Source organism: Neofelis nebulosa, chromosome 9 (assembly GCF_028018385.1).
Source record: "Neofelis nebulosa isolate mNeoNeb1 chromosome 9, mNeoNeb1.pri, whole genome shotgun sequence".
Lineage (NCBI taxonomy): Eukaryota > Metazoa > Chordata > Mammalia > Carnivora > Felidae > Neofelis > Neofelis nebulosa.
In genome coordinates, this window is record NC_080790.1 from 20,406,582 (window position 1) to 20,423,214 (window position 16,633).

The window sequence follows — 16,633 nt, forward strand, 5'->3', positions numbered from 1 at the left end:
CGTAGAGCCCAACACGAGGCTCAATCCCACAAACCACGAGATCAAGGTCTCAGCCAAAATCAAGAGGTGGACGCTCAAGTGATTGAGCCACCCTGGCGCCTCATTTTTTTTTAATTGAAATAGACTGCGGGGTCTCTGGGTGGCTCAGTCGGTCAGTTTCAGGTATATGGCATAGTGACTGGACAGGTCTGTATGTTACGCTATGCTCATCACTATGTAGCTACCATCTGTCACCACACATTGCTATTACAGGTACCACTGACTATATTTCCTAGGCTGTACAATATTTTAGGTTTTGAGGGTCATTCAACCTTAGTTACAAAGATTCAATTTTGCCACTGCAGCCCAAAAGCAGACAAAGACTATGTGTAAAGGAGTGTGGACTGTCCCAAAAAACTTATTTATGGACAATGCAATTTGAATTTCATACATTTCCACACGATGTTACTCTATTTATTTCACAAAATATTATTTTTTTTCTCTCCAGTTATTTAAAAATATAAAAACCACTGTTAGATCATGGGCCACACAAAGACAGCCAATAGGTTAAGTCTAACCTATTAAGATTAAGTCTAATCTGCAGGCTGTAGCTTGCCAATCCCTGTTTAAGAGAACACATCAGTCACAGGTATGTCCAGTGGGACACTGGTCATGCTCTTCCCTGACGAAATTCAGAGGAATACATACACTAAGACAACACCAGGAAGTTTTGCTTTCTCTCAGAAATAAATACCATAAACTGAAATGTAATAGTGATTAACTGCTAATTAAAGAAATTAGGTATAAGGACTGTGTGTTTAGATAATTAGATCTTAAGCAACAGCAAATTGCTTGAATTAGGCTAGCAGAAAGTCTATCAGACATCAAGAATCAGAAGTTTTATAAAGATGTTTTGGCCAAAGGAAATACCTAATTTCTCTGAGAGACTTATAAGTAAGAAAAGTTGCTAGAGTACGGATGATAAGTGAACTGGTTTTGTTTGAGGTTTATTTGAAAAACCTTGTTTACTTAATATTTTCAACTCCAGGAAAAAAAAAAAAAAAAAAACCCACAATAAGCCAATCAAGGAAATATGCCTGACATCTAGTGGAGACTTACTGTAGGTACGTGACCTGTACTATTTTCTGAAGAAACAAACATAAAGAGGGGAGGGGATGAGGGAGGTGTCTGTTTAGATAGATCATGTTAGTGTCATTCATTCATTCAATGCATTTGAAGCGCTGACTACGCACCAGGCACTATTCTGGGCACTGGGAACTCAGCGAAGCATCAGACACAGTCCCAGCTTTTCTGGAGTTTACATTTTTGTGATATGATTTACTTAATTCTGAGGAAAAGACTTTAAAAGTTTAGAATACAGTATTACAGCATCCTAACCTCTTAGAAGTACTTTCAAATACATTAACCTTAAACAATATCCTGAGATAATTAAGTATTACTATTACCACTTTACAGTAAAGCAAACTGATATCTCTATTTTTTCTTTAATGTTTTTTTTGAAAGAGAGCGAAGGCAAGTGCACGAGTGAGTGGGGGGGGGGGCAGAGAGAGGGAGACACAGAATCTGAAGCAGGCTTTGCAGTGCCAGCACAAAGCTGGACATGGGGCTCGAACCCACGAACCATGAGATCATGACCTGAGCCAAAGTCAGACACTCAACTGACTGAGCCACCCAGGTGCACCTGATGTCTCTATATTTAATCTAGTTTTTCTTCTATCATACCACACTGCCTCCCTTCTATTTTTCAGTCAACCAACATACAGCAATTCAATGTTCTCTCTTCACTCTAGAACTAACCGTAGGGCTCAAACAATGGTCCGATGACTGTATGCTTCCAGGGTAAAAATTTCTTACTGGGTCTGCCTGTTAGGAAAGTGAGGTGTGATGGAAAGAGGCTGGGTGTGGACTCCAGTCCCAACTCCATCATTTTGAGCTGTGTAATCTTAGGTCATTGAAACTCACCAATGCCGTTTCCTGACCCATTAATGGTTAATGATACTTATACTGCAAAGGTTGCTATAGGAGTTAAATGAAATGATATAGGAGAGGTGAGCAAAGGGCTTGGAATACTATGTGTGCTCAACAAATATCAACAACACTTGAGTCCTGAATTTATGAGGATCTGGATAAATCTCTACATCTAACATGAAATGTAAGCAATTAACATTAAAATATACTTTATCTCATACTTAACTTCAATTCCTGTCCCACATTTCCATTGGGGTTTTAATTTTATTTCTAGGTGTCCAATAATGGTAAAACCTTACATTCTTTATGTGTTCACAAACTTTTCTCACTATCACCATGAGAATCCAAACCACCATCATCTCTCATCTGGCCTATGAAAAAAACCTCCTAGCTGGCCTCTTCTTTTTCACTCTTGTCCTACTCTCCTATTTCCATGCAGGCAGTGACTTTTACAAATGCAAAATGCAAATATATCTCTGTCCTACCTAAAACTCTCCAATTTAGTATCATGTCCAAAATCTCAGCTGGATTCTGCCCACCTCTGCAGCCTTTCCCTCTCTTCTGTCCTACTGTTCCCCCTCTGCTGTGAATGTTCCTCCACTAAGCTCCAACATGGCTAATCCCCATTCATCTTTTAGGCTTCACCAAAAATGTTATTCTTCACAAAAGCTTTTCTTAACCTGCCACTAAGATAAAGACAAACCATAAGGTAAAGGCATCTTACTAGAGAATTATTTTACAAATATAGACACAGATGTGATTTATATTATTTCTCAGGGTGTTAAGGTGAGTATCAGTTGCTAAAAGAAAAGCAAAATTAAAACTGCAACAAATCAGGAAAATAATGGAGTTGGGACTAATGGCTATCCATTTTGGGAAAGAAAAACCCTTAAATTATTTTTTTTGAAGTTTATTTATTTTAAGACACAGAGGGACAGAAAGAGAGAGAGGGGCAGAGAGAGAGAGAGAGAGAGAGAGAGAGAGAGAGACAAAGAATCTCAAGCGGGCTCAATCCCACCAATTGTGAGATCATGACCTGAGCTGAAATCAAGAGGTGTATGCTTAACCAACTGAGCCACTCAGGTGCCCTAGAAAACCCTTAAATTCTTATCTTTTATCTGACAACAACAAAAAAAGAAAAAAAATCCAGAAATAAGAATTTTTTTATAGACACAGATATTCTTTTAATTTTGAGAGGAGCACATTAATGTAAAACATGAATTGGAAGCCAGAAACAAACAAACAAAAATAACAAATTTGATCTTTAAACTAAAAAGTTTAGTAAGAAACATTATTCTCTACACTAAGATCCATCTTGACAAGGTTAGACTTTCTAGCATGTCCCGTCTCTTTTATTTTTTATTTATTAAAAAAAATTTTTTTAACGTTTATTTATTTTTAGAGAGAGAGAGAGAGAGAGAGAGAGAGAGAGAGACCGTGTGCACGTGCATGAGTGGGGGAGGGGCAGAGAGAGAGAGAGGGAGACACAGAATTCAAAGCAGGCTCCAGGCTCTGAGCTGACAGCACAGAGCCCAATGAGGGGCTTGAACTCACAGACTGTGAGATCATGACCTGGGCCGAAGCTGGACACTTAACCGACTGAGCCACCCAGGTGCACCCCTCCCCTTTTTTTTAATGTTTATTTATCTTTGGGAGAGAGTGAGCATGTGAGGGGCAGACAGAGGGGGAAAAAGGATCAGAAGTGGGCTCCGTGCTGACAGCACATAGCCTGATGTGGGGCTCAAACTCACCTCATCTCAAACCGTGAGATTATGACCTGAGCTGAAGTCAGACACTTAACCAACTGAGTCACCTAGGCACCCCACATGTGTCACTTCTGAACCAAAGCACAGGAAGATGGGTATGAGTTCCCGATAAGCTCCTTTCCCTGCCGCAGGGATCAATAAGGCCTCATGTTAAGATAGTGGAGCCAAAAATTGAAGCAGCCTAAACCATTAGCCACTGTCCATAGTTCAGCGGCTCTAGAGTCCTTCCCATCCACATGGGACTTCGTGTGAGTGACAAATAAACATCCATGCATTAAACTATGAGATTTGAGGGTTAATTTTCCACTGCATTATCACCTAATCTATCCTGATTATGTGATATTCGTATCTTAGGACCCTGTGGTTCCACTCATACCTTAGAGAAATTCTCTGTATAAGAATGCTCACACCAGTACTGTAGATTGTGGTGAAAAACTAGGAACAACCTCAATGTCTGTCAACAGGAGAATGGATTATTTATTGTATAGTCATTCGGTGGAATGTCATTTGAGATTCTCAATAAATCTCAAAAACATACTATTTAATAAATAAACATACAAAAGGATATGTAGAACATGACCACTTATATAAAGTTTTATAATGCTATTTTATGGATGCATGAACATCTGGTAAAAGTGTAAGAATATGTATAGAGTGATAAATACCAAATAAATGTTAGGAGCTACTCTATGGGAGAGAGAAAGGGTAATGGGATTAGGAAAAACACAGGAAACCACAACTTTATCTATAAAGTCTTAATAACAACAACAACAAGAAAGATCTGGGGCGCCTGGGTGGCTCAGTGGGTTAAGTGTCCAACTTCAGCTCAGGTCATGATCTCACGCGTTGTGAGTTCTAGCCCTGCGTTGGGCTCTGTGCTGACAGCTCGAGCCTGGAGCCTGCTTCGGATTCTGTGTCTCCCTTTCTCTCTGCCCCTCTCCCACTCACACTCTCTCTCTCTCAAAAATAAACATTAAAAATTTTTTAAAAAAGGATCCGAGGTAAACATAATAAAATGATAAGAATCAATAAGAAATATTAAAGGTTCAGATTCTTAGCCCTCAGTCCTAAACTGAATTCATACTTAAATTTCTAACAGAAACCAGAGATGAGGAAGGCTTTTTTTTTTTAATTTTTTTTTTTTAACGTTTATTTATTTTTGAGACAGAGAGAGACAGAGCATGAACGGGGGAGGGTCAGAGAGAGGGAGACACAGAATCTGAAACAGGCTCCAGGCTCCAGGCTCTGAGCCATCAGCACAGAGCCCGACGTGGGGCTCGAACTCACAGACTATGAGATCATGACCTGAGCCGAAGTCAGATGCTCAACCGGCTGAGCCACCCAGGCGCCCCGAGGAGGGCTTTTTTTAATATAGAGAGAAGAAACCTGAGGTGAACGTTCTCCTGAGCCACAGAAGACCAGAGATGCCAGGTGCCTCTGAAAGAAGGGAGAGTGGCTGCATTAAAAATTAGAGGTTTGGTTTAAAGTCCACCTACAAAGCGGAGGACCCCAGTCCCCAATACCACACACCAAATGACTACTTTTTTCTAGGCCTGGTAAAACAGCTAGAGGTTCTTCTCTAGTGAAACTGACCAGAAAGTCTCTGAACCCAGGCACACCAGGTAGAGATGGCCATGTGGGGCCTGAATTCAGATGCGAGAGATTAACTGCAAGAATACACTAAACTGCTGGATTCCCCAACACACTTCCTCTGGTCAGGATACACACAACCTTTGACCCAATAACTGTACCCTAGGTTTAAAGAAAGTCTTACCCTGTTCCACTGGGAAAAAACATCTGAGGTCTTTACCGCAGCATTTTACATGGAGGCAACTGGATGTCCATCACAGGGAGAACGAATAGGTATAATCTGCATAGGGCCACTTTACATAAATTTTTTAAAAGGAGGTACAAAACACTACGTAGTTTTCAAGAACATGTACTGGGAAAAAGATATACAATGAGCATTCTAATTAGAATGATTAGTCCTGGGGAAAGGGTGACCAGAGTGAGATATGCAAATAAAGGGGAATTTTTAAAATATTATAAATAGCACAAAATAAGAGAGGAGAAAAAAATTCAATTATCATGGTGTAATACTTTTAACTGTAATAATGAAAGCCAATTTTACTTATAATGACTAACTATAATAATAATATTATAATAACACATTTAAATGGAAAAAACTCGCCAGTTAAGACAGGTTGTCAGATGACATTTTTTAATCCAGCTCTTAATTTACAAGAAGCATGCTGAACACCTAAGGACACAGAAAGGTTGAATGTATAAGGGTGGGGAAAGTTACGCTATGCAAATATAGCAGAAGATATTAAAAGAGGTGTGGCGGGTAAAATAGACTTGAGAACATACAGAATTATTAGGAATGAAGAGTTACTAGGTAAGAAGAAATTTTCAACTTCCTAGTGAAATATGTATAGTTTTGAAGATATGAGCAACATGATTAACAAACTTGACCTGACGTACATTCATTCACTATGAGCTCTAAACCCAAACAAGCATAGAATAAATGTTTTCATGCTTACTAAGAGTGTAATAAAAACTGGATCATATACTACATATAAGCCTGTCTCAACAAATTTGAAAGAACTGAACAGTGCAGACCGCTTTTTAGACCAAAATTAAATTAAACTAAAAATTAATAACAAAAAAGGAAACTAGACAATCCTCACATGTTTGGAAATTAGGAAAGTATACTTCTCAAAGAACAATAAAAAAATTACATAAGAAAACTTGGACACTACTCAGGGACTACTTAGAGAAATTCACAGCCTTAAATGCTTATATAAGGAGGGGGAAAACCTGAAATGAATATGCTAACCGTATCTTTAAAGAAGTTAAAAAAAAGAGTAGCAAGATAAACCCGAAGAAATTGTAACAAAGGAGATAATAAAGAGTAGAAACAAATAATATTCAAAAATACAATGCATATAATAAGAGAATCGTCAAAACCAAAAGTTGGTCCTCTTAAAGTCCACTAGATGGGACAAACCTATGGCAAGATTTGTTCAAGAGGGGGAAAAAAAAACCCAGAGAAAAACCATAATTATGTGAGAGTAGGAATGAAAACGGGACATTAGCGCATATACTGTAGATAAAACGTCATGAATTTTGTCCCAATAACTTTGAAAATACAAATGAAATTGACAAATTCCTACAAATATAAAATGTTCTAGAGTGACTCAAAAAGAAATAAAAAATGAAGTCTTATAATTGCTTTTAAAAATGGAATTCACAGTTAAAAATTTTCCCACTAAGGCTTTTGGCAGAGATAGCATCATTGGTGAGTTGTACCAAATATTGAAGGAGCAAGTACATAATTTCAATTTTAGAAAAGCTCCTCCAAAAAATATAAAAAGAGAGAATGCTCTTCAGCTTTTTAAAGATAGCACACGGGGAAAACTTTGTCCTAAAAATAAAACAAAACAACAACAAACAAACAAAAAAACCCCGGGAAATTACAGGACAATTGGAACTCCTAAACATAGGCAAAGTCTAAATAAAATATTAGCAAATGAAATCTAGCAATGTATTAAAAGAAGAGTCAACTTGTATTTATTTCAGGAATATATGGTTGTTTAAAAAACAATGTAATTCACTACATTAATAAAGAAACTCATATGATCATGTCAATGCAGAAAAAACTTTGATAACATTCATTCATGACCCCCCCCCCCAAAAAAAAGCACTCTTAGCAAACTAGGCATACAAGGGAATCTCTTTTACCTGATAAACAATTTCTTCTATAAAACCTACATCAAATAACATACTAATAAATGCTGAAAGCCATCTCTTTGGGATCAGCAACAATACAAGAATGCCTACTAAACCACTTTTATTTTTTTTTTTTTAATTTTTTTTTTTTTTTTTTTAACGTTTATTTATTTTTGAGACAGAGAGAGAGAGACAGAGCATGAACGGGGGAGGAGCAGAGAGAGAGGGAGACATAGAATCGGAAGCAGGCTCCAGGCTCTGGGCCATCAGCCCAGAGCCCGACGCGGGGCTCGAACTCACGGACCGCGAGATCGTGACCTGGCTGAAGTCGGACGCTTAACCGACTGCGCCACCCAGGCGCCCCTAAACCACTTTTATTTAATATTGCACTGGAGGGGCGCCTGGGTGGCTCAGTCGGTTAAGCGTCCGACTTTGGCTCAGGTCATGATCTCACGGTTTGTGAGTTGGAGCCCCGCGTCAGGCTCTGTGCTGACAACTCAGAGCCAGGAGCCTGCTTCGGATTCTGTGTCTCCCTTCCTCTCTGCCCCTCCTATGCTCTGTCTCTCTATAATAAATAAATGTTTAAAAAAAAAAAACTGCTTTAATATTGCACTGGAGGCTCTAGCCAACTTAAGAAGACCAAAAGAAAAAAACCAGATGATTAATATTTAAAAGCACAAGGAGTGAGGGGTGCCTGGGTGGCTCACTCGGTTAAGTGTCCGACTTCGGTTCAGGTCATGAACTTGCGGTTCGTGAGTTCAAGCTCTGTGTTGGGCTCTGTGCTGACGGTTCAGAGCCTGGAGCCTGCTTCAGATTCTGTGTCTCCCTCTCTCCCTCTGTTTTTCCCCCGCTCCCACTGCCTCTCTCTCTTTCTCTCAAAAATAAATAAAGATTAAAAAAATAAAAATAAAAGTACAAGGAGTGGGAGGGAAGAAATAAAACTATCATTATTTGCAGGTGATACAATTATTTTAGAAAATCCAAAAAAATCTGAGTGAAAATTACTAAAATTAATAAGCAAATTAGGCAAGATGACTAGATAGTGGATTAAAATACAGAAACAATTTGCATTTCCACATACCAGCAACACACTGTTAAGAAACATAATTCAGTAAAGATACCATTTGCATGACTGTGTATATACATTTGACAAAACTCATTCAATTGTACACTTGAAGTGGATGCCTTTATTATATGTAAACTATATCTCAAAAAACCTGTAGAAAAAAGGACACCATTTGCAACAGCAACAAATATACAGAAGAATTTTTAAAAGTACCAAAGAATCAGGGTGCCTGGGTGGCTCAGTCGGTTAAGTGTCCGACTTTGGCTCAGGTCATGATCTCAAAGTTTGTGAGTTCAAGCCCTGCATCGGGCTTTGTGCTGACAGCTCAGAGCCTGGAGCCTACTTCGGATTCTGTCTCCCTCTCTCTCTGCCCCTCCCCTGCTCGTACTCTGTCTCTCTCTCAAAAACAATAAACATAAAAAAAAATTTTTTAAGTACCTAAGAATTAATCTATCATATATAATAACTTTCTGGGGAAAACTATGAAGTTTTAATGAAAGGCACAAACTAATATTTACTTTTTTAATATTTATTTTGAGAGAGAGAGAGAGAGAAAATGAGTGGGCAAGTGGGGAGGGGGCAGAGAGAGAGGGAGAGAGCCCGATGTGGTGCTTGATCTAACAACCATGAGACCATGACCTGAGCTGAAATCAGGAGTTGGATGCTTAACCCACTGAGCCACCCAGATACCTCAGCACAAAATGATATTTAAATAAATGCAAAGATACAACACATTCATGACATGGAAGACTTAATACTATAAAGATGTCAATTCTCCTCTATTTGATTTTTAGATTCCATGATTCTCAGGTCAAAATCCCAACAAAATTTTATGAGGGACTGAGTAAACTGTCAATAAAATTTATATGAAAGAGCAAAGGGCAAAAAAATACACAAGACATTCTAAAAAAAAAATTACTTAATCCCTTATAGTAATTAAGATAGCATGATGTTGGTATAAGGATAGACAATTTGACCAAAGGAACAGGAGAGTCCAAAACCAGACCATGCACATTTGGACACTTCATTTATGACAACCGTGGCAATGTAGGTCAGTGGAGAAATGACTGATCACCCAATAAATGGCCCTGACACAAGTTATTATTCAAATGCAAAGAGAGAGAGAGAGAGAGAACTGGATATTCTATACCACACCATACACAAAAGTCCATTCTACATAAACTAAAAACATTAGTGAAAGGGACATCTTCAAAACTAAGAGAGAGAGAGAGAGAGAGAGACAGAGAGAGAGAGAGAGAGACAGAGAGACAGAGAGAGAGAGAGAGAATGAGAAAACCACTACAATACTGGAGAGGCAAAAAAAAAATTTTTTTAATCAAAAAATGTAACAAACACTAACCAAAAAGGGGAAAGGTTGAAAAGTTTAATCAAAAAGTGGATTACAAGCAATAGGTAAAATTCACTATGGAACACAGTGGGGAACAAAAGTATCTATTTTTTTCCCAGCAAGAAGAAGAAACCAAAAGACGAGCAAAAAAACAGTACAAGAAAGTCAATCCAGTTATAAAGTCAACAGGCCTGATTTTGAGCAATCAGTGGTGTGTACGGGAGACGACCCCCCTGCACCCCGACGGGAGGTACCTGCACAGGGACGGGGGCGCCGGCACCACGAGGAAGAGTTCACAGAACCGAAGCGCACTGACTCTGCAATGAACATGAACTGTAAGTGCTGCTGTCGGGTTTTCAACTTTTAGATTTGACCCTTAATGAATCTCAGAAGACTTAGCTATGGTCACTGAAGAGAACAGAAATATCAGCATTGACAATATGAAAGACAGATGACAGAAGTCAGGAGGCAAAAAGAGAAGGGAGAAGTAGAGAGAAGGTACTAATTTCCTCAGTTCACACAGTGCAAGTCAAAAAAAGTTACAAGATATAGAGGTTTAGGATTAGTATTTAAAATTACAAAGGTAAAAGTAAAATAAAATAACAGGTAATCAGCTTTAAAAATGGTAATATAATTATGAAAAACCGGGATGGGTTGATACGTAGAGTTATAAGTGAGACTGGTTTCTTACACAACAGAAGGAATTCAACAGTGTCCAAAATTGGGAAGTCAAAAAATGGGGCTCTGAATACATCAGAGATATCGAGGTATCCACCAGCAAATCTAAAAGCCAGACAACACACAACGAAGTGTGGGAGAATGTGCTGCATTTCATTTTATGCTCTTTTGTATTCTAAAAATTTTAATCTATAGGTATGTACCATTTTAAAAGAAGTTTTTCAGATTATTGAATGAGAAAGAAAATAAAAGATCAAGAACCCTAACTGCTTTTTTAAGGAGGTTAAAGAAAACAGATGTCTATTCCAACAGAAAAACTTCTTGACACCCGATAAAGACTAATGATCAAAAGCCTACTGACTTTATCCAGGAGGACACATAACATCACCATTTAATTCAAAGTGAAGAAACCAGTTTAGAGGCTGAATCTTAAAGTTTCATCGTTTCTCCTCTTCCTTACTCTTCCTCTTTCTCTACTTCTCTTTTTTGATCCTGTCTGGCTTTCTTTCATTTAGCATGAATATTCAAAGAAAGTAAAAATAAAACACCAGTTTTATTTACAGAATACAATCTTGTGTTTCCTAATTTTCTCAATACAAAACATAAAAATAAAAAAACCAACAAATTAAGTTGATTTTCATTTCCATGTTGTCTGAACCAGTTTTAAACACCCCTGTGGGCATTACAGCCATAGAGAAGAAATGATCACTACCGCTGATTTAAGGAAGAACACGCTAACAACAAAAGGTAACCTTGCTAAAACCAGTTCAATAATTACTCTTCAATATATTAATTAAAGTTTCTGTTTGTGATCATTATCACTTAGACTTCAGGGCTCAGGAGCTATATGCTTCCATGTAAATATTTATGGTGATTTAAATAAATGAAACCTTGAAGTCTTTTTTTTTATTTTTTTTTTTAATTTTTTTTTCCAACGTTTTTTATTTATTTTTGGGACAGAGAGAGACAGAGCATGAACGGGGGAGGGGCAGAGAGAGAGGGAGACACAGAAGCGGAAACAGGCTCCAGGCTCCGAGCCATCAGCCCAGAGCCTGACGCGGGGCTCGAACTCACGGACCGCGAGATCGTGACCTGGCTGAAGTCGGATGCTTAACCGACTGCGCCACTCAGGCGCCCCTTGTTTATTTATATTTTAACGTTTATTTATTTTTGAGACAGAGAGAGACAGAGCATGAGCAGGGGAGGGGCAGAGAGAGAGGGAGACACAGAATCTGAAGCAGTCTCAGGCTCTGAGCTGTCAGCACAGAGCCCGATGCGGGGCTCAAACTCACGAGCTGTGAGATCATGACCTGAGCCGAAGTCGGACGCTCAACCAACTGAGCCACCCAGGCGCCCCAAAATCTTGAAGTCTTAAGCTCCCCAAAAGTAAAGTAAAAACCAGAAGGTTAAATGTTCATGTTAGGTAAGTTGGCTGTGATCCAAAAGAATTCAGCAAGGTCTCCATTTCAGTATAATCCATATCCATAACCAGGTGTATACTTACACTATATTTGCAAGGTCAAGTGGTTTCTCGGGTTGCTCAGGAAAAACAGGATGTGGGGGTTCTCTGGTGGGTACACACCCCAAAGATTTACTAATTGCATGGCTCAGCTTCTTTGCAGGGGATTTCTGTGTCAAAGTAGAAAATAAGGAAATAAGAAATTAAATCTTCAAAATAATGAAAAGGAATTTCCAAAGAACATGGTGACAAGAACTAAAGAAAATATCTTTTAAATACAAGCTAAGTTGCATTATAATCAACCTTACCGGGCCTTACAGAATGGGATCTACAGTTGTCCCAAGGTCATTTGTGGTCCTTCATTTCTATACTTACTCCCTCATTTCTACCATGCAGTCAGACTATAAAGTTAACGTTAACTTTCCTTTTGAACATCTCTCTGTGCCCTTTGCATGAACTCTCTCTTCTGATGCTTCTAGATCATTTTTGGTAAGATGTTACAGTTAATTTCCCAATCAGAGTCAGAAATTTTTGGTGGACTAAAATACTAAAAGGCTAAGATAATGCTGAGAGCTCGTGGCTTTTGAATGTTAGCAAATTAGCTGACTAAGTCACATCCCAAAACATGCCTATTAAGAGAATATTCCCAAAATAAACGTGAGGCAGAACATTTGGTGCTAAGGGTCTGGCTATGTATACAGACACAGATGAGTGCCCTCACATAGACAGGCAGTCAGCATCAGACCCGTGACTGTAAATTCAGATATGCGGAAGGTACAAGAGTAAGTTGGCATACTAATACATTTCTCTGTAAGGTAGAACCACACACGCCAAATCCAAAGACTATCAAGTCTAAGATGTATCAGTAAATATACACATTAGTAAACAATATGCCACAATTAAATTATTCAGAACATTCACATTGGAAACCCATATATAAAGGAAGCTCTTCATATACTGATTTTATTGCCCACCCAATTCCCTTTAAATAACACATTTGTCTGAAATTTTCTTGGCAGGATGTTAACTGCAAAAAGGTGTAAATATTTCATTCTACTCCCTCTGCAACATATTACCATATGTAGCACTCTAATTGAAAAACAGAACTTGTTTGCAGCCATGTGCCTTATCGATATCACATCTCCACTTAACTTTTATATGCTGCTTGCATGTATTTAACACAAAATAAGCAAAACTCTTTGCCTTTAAGACTATGCAGGGAAAGTTAATTAACACCTTGTTTATAACACAGACTAAATAATACCAATTTCTTCGGAAACTTCATATATTGGCTCCAAATCACCTACCACTAACCCCTTCAACACATTAAATTCTGAGCAAAGCCTAAATGTAGTATTTCCTAAAAAGCGTATGAAGCTAAACAAAGCAAAAACCTGAACATCCCCCCTAAGTGCTCTCCATTTCCCCTTTGCCCAACAGGCTGAAATGTGACTTGATCCTCCCCTCTGTCTTCTACACTGTCCCCAGACCTCACATCACTTCTCTGTTTAACATCTTTCAAAGACTCCTAATCACTTATAGAATAAGATCTAAGTACCCACCATCACATTCCACATAAAAGCTTTCCTACCTGGCTCCCGCCTCTCCTCACACTAGCATAAATGACAAGCTGCTCAGTTAGCCCCAAACACCGTGTTCTCTTAGGTCTCTGTACCTTGGCGTGTGCCTTTCTGAGATCACCTTTTGCCATTCTATTTTTCTGTAAATTTTCTGCTCATCTCTCAAGACTGCTTGCAAGTCTTGCTCCGGGCAGACTTTTCTCACAGTTTCATAAGCCAGAGACCACCTTTCCAAGCTACCCACTTACTGGGCACAAATTTCCACTGTTATGCTAACGATGCTATCATGCACTTTTTAATTATGTGCCTATTTCTGTGAAACTGGTGCTCCTGAAAGGTAGGCTCTACATGTTAATCATGTGTATAGTTCCAGGATCTGTTCCATAATGGAATATGTTATTTGAACAGTGGGCCTAGATGAATTTTCTAGACTGCTTTTTCCTGATCAAACCATATAAACTTATTTCTTGAGTTACAACACAAGTAGGAGAGAGAGGACATCAGAGAATACCTTAATTCACCTTTACAACTAAACACTACATCTGTGATCCATGTATTAATTTCATGATATTTTGCTATGTCTGAGAACCCCCTGGGCCATTAATTCATGTAGTCTATGAGATGGATTATCATATAGACTGCTTTAGCTGCATCCTGAGCAAAAACAACCATGAAATCACAGGTTTCACATGTATATTTTATAATGAACATTAAAATAACTACATAACTATTAAAATAAAAAATGGCTCCCTCTGTACCACCTAATAATCTCTAGTAGTGTGCTTGTAATTCATTTGAAAATACTGCTTTAAAGTCAAGGCTTAAGATCAGATCCAACTTTGAGTCTCAAAAATATAGATAGGAAGCTAAAATTAATACATTAAAGTCAATTCTAAATGATTAGAACATATCATGAGTTTTGACATGTATGGAAAGGGAAAAAGACTGAGAATAAATATACATATTCAGGAATTACAATATTAACTAAGGGCTAGGACCAAACCAAAGAGGATATATTACTCTGAAAATGTTATTTATTTGTTTATTATTTTAAGTAAGCTCCACACCCAACGTAGGGCTTGAACTCACAGCCCTGAGATCAAGAGTTACATGCTCTACTGACCGAGCCAGCCCAGCGCCCTTACTCCGAAAATTTTAAAGACATTCATTCAGTTAGGTTGTCTAAATATGTAAATAAATGACTTCCTTACAAAGATAAATTATGATATGGACCTGAAGTGAATTTTGCTATCTAGGTAGTTTAGGAGGCTAAGATTAATAAAGCCTGTAAGCATGAATCCAAAAATGGCTTTAAGCACCAAGATAGGGACATTACCTCTCAGGCTCCTGGACCTGTAGGACAATGCCCAGGACTTGGCAGTCAGTCACCAAATATTTACAGAAGTTAAGAAGGGAGTGAGGAAGGAAGAAGGCAGGCGAGGCGCAGGGACTGGTGTCTTCCACACGTGGTGTAAAATACTCTGCAAGAGATGCCACTTTCTGTCTCTGTAACTTTCCCCTCACTTGGACTCTAAAACTGATAAATATATGGAGAAGCCTTAACCTAAAAAAGTAAATCTCTTCTAAACACTCTGAGGTGATGATTTTCAAACTTCGTCCGTTTTCAATACCTTAATCCACATTAGTCAATTTCAAAACATTTCCTACCATTTCTTCAAAATACTACAGGGTACGATTAAAGAAGTCTATATAAGAGTGTATAAAATGTGTATGTGCACTTTAAAAAGTTATAAAACAAATACCTACCTACCCACCAGTGTGCCTAAGAAACCGAAATATGGTTGTCACTCTGAAGCCTTGCTGTGGGATCTTAGGCTAAGAGCCCCCTCCCACCTCACTTGCTCCTCTGCCGGTAACCTGTATTCTGGATTTTGTATTAATCATGTCCTTGATTTTACTACTTTGGTGATTATGCATAAATACATGATTTAATACATTTAAAACCTATATAGACTTACATAGATATATTTTTCTACAACTTGCTGCTCTCGCTTAAAATGACATTACAAATCATCCCTATCGATACATGTCACATTCATTTTTTCACCAACTGACTGTATGTCATTGCTTAATTATATCATAATTCATTCCACTGCTAATAAACACTTGGGATGTTTCCATTTTTTCCCCTCTCACAGTGTTGCCATAAACTTTCTTGTCTAAGTCTCCTGGTAGCCATGTGTAAGAGTTTATCAGAGTGCAATTACCGGATCGAGTTATACACATTCAATTTTACTAGGCACTCGCCACTTGTTTTTACATAGTGGTTACACTAATTTCCATTCCCATCAGCTGTGTGAGAGACTTCCTAAATCTCCACGTTCTGGCTAACCCTTGTTATTGTCAGACATTTTAACATTCGCCAATCTAATGAGTGATAAATGATTTTAATTTGCAACCCTGACTGCCAAAAAGATTGAGTATCTTTTCCAATATTTACAAGCCAGTTGGTTCCTTCCTCTGTGAAATGCCTACTCCTGTCTTTGGTGTAGTGTTACATAGGGTTGCCTTTCTCTTATGGATTTGTAAGAGTTGTTTATATTTTTTTGCGGAAGACCTATGGAAGTTAGATCTTGCAAATAACTCCTACTTCACTTGTTTTTGACTAAGTCATATTTTTTTAGGAAGTTTTTGTTCGGTTTGGTTTTAATTTTAGAGAGAGAGAGTGTGAAAGCAGGGGAGGGAGGAGGGGAAAAGAGAGAGAGAGGAACAAAGAATCTTAACTAGGCTCTACGCTCAGCATGGAGCCTGACAAGAGGCTCGATCCTACAACCCCGGGATCAGGACCTAAGCTGAAATCAAGAGTTGGATGTGTAACCAACTGAGCCATCCAGGCTTCCCACCACCTTAACCATTTTAAAGTGTACAGTTTACCAGTAAAGTACATTCACATGGTTGTGCAAACAATCTCCAAAATTTTTTCATTCTGCCAATCTGAAACTCTATACTCATTAAACAACCCCTCGTTTCCCCCTGCCCTGAGCCCCTGGCAATCACCAGTCTTCTTTTTGGTCC

At 38.4% G+C, this 16,633-nt stretch overlaps 1 protein-coding gene across 26 annotated transcripts in view; it reads right to left on the reverse strand.

Annotated features, from left to right (window-relative positions):
• The window catches only part of DTNB (dystrobrevin beta), a 244,904-nt gene that overhangs the window by 106,735 nt on the left and 121,536 nt on the right, over window positions 1-16,633 (reverse strand). For all 26 annotated transcript variants that reach the window (XR_009248268.1, XM_058682745.1, XM_058682732.1 and 23 more), the window contains one exon: window positions 12,063-12,187. Coding sequence is in view for 25 of the 26 variants with exons in the window: in XM_058682745.1 (XP_058538728.1) it covers window positions 12,063-12,187 (125 nt within the window). In the remaining variant the exon portion in view is untranslated. The remainder of the gene's footprint in view (window positions 1-12,062; window positions 12,188-16,633) is intronic.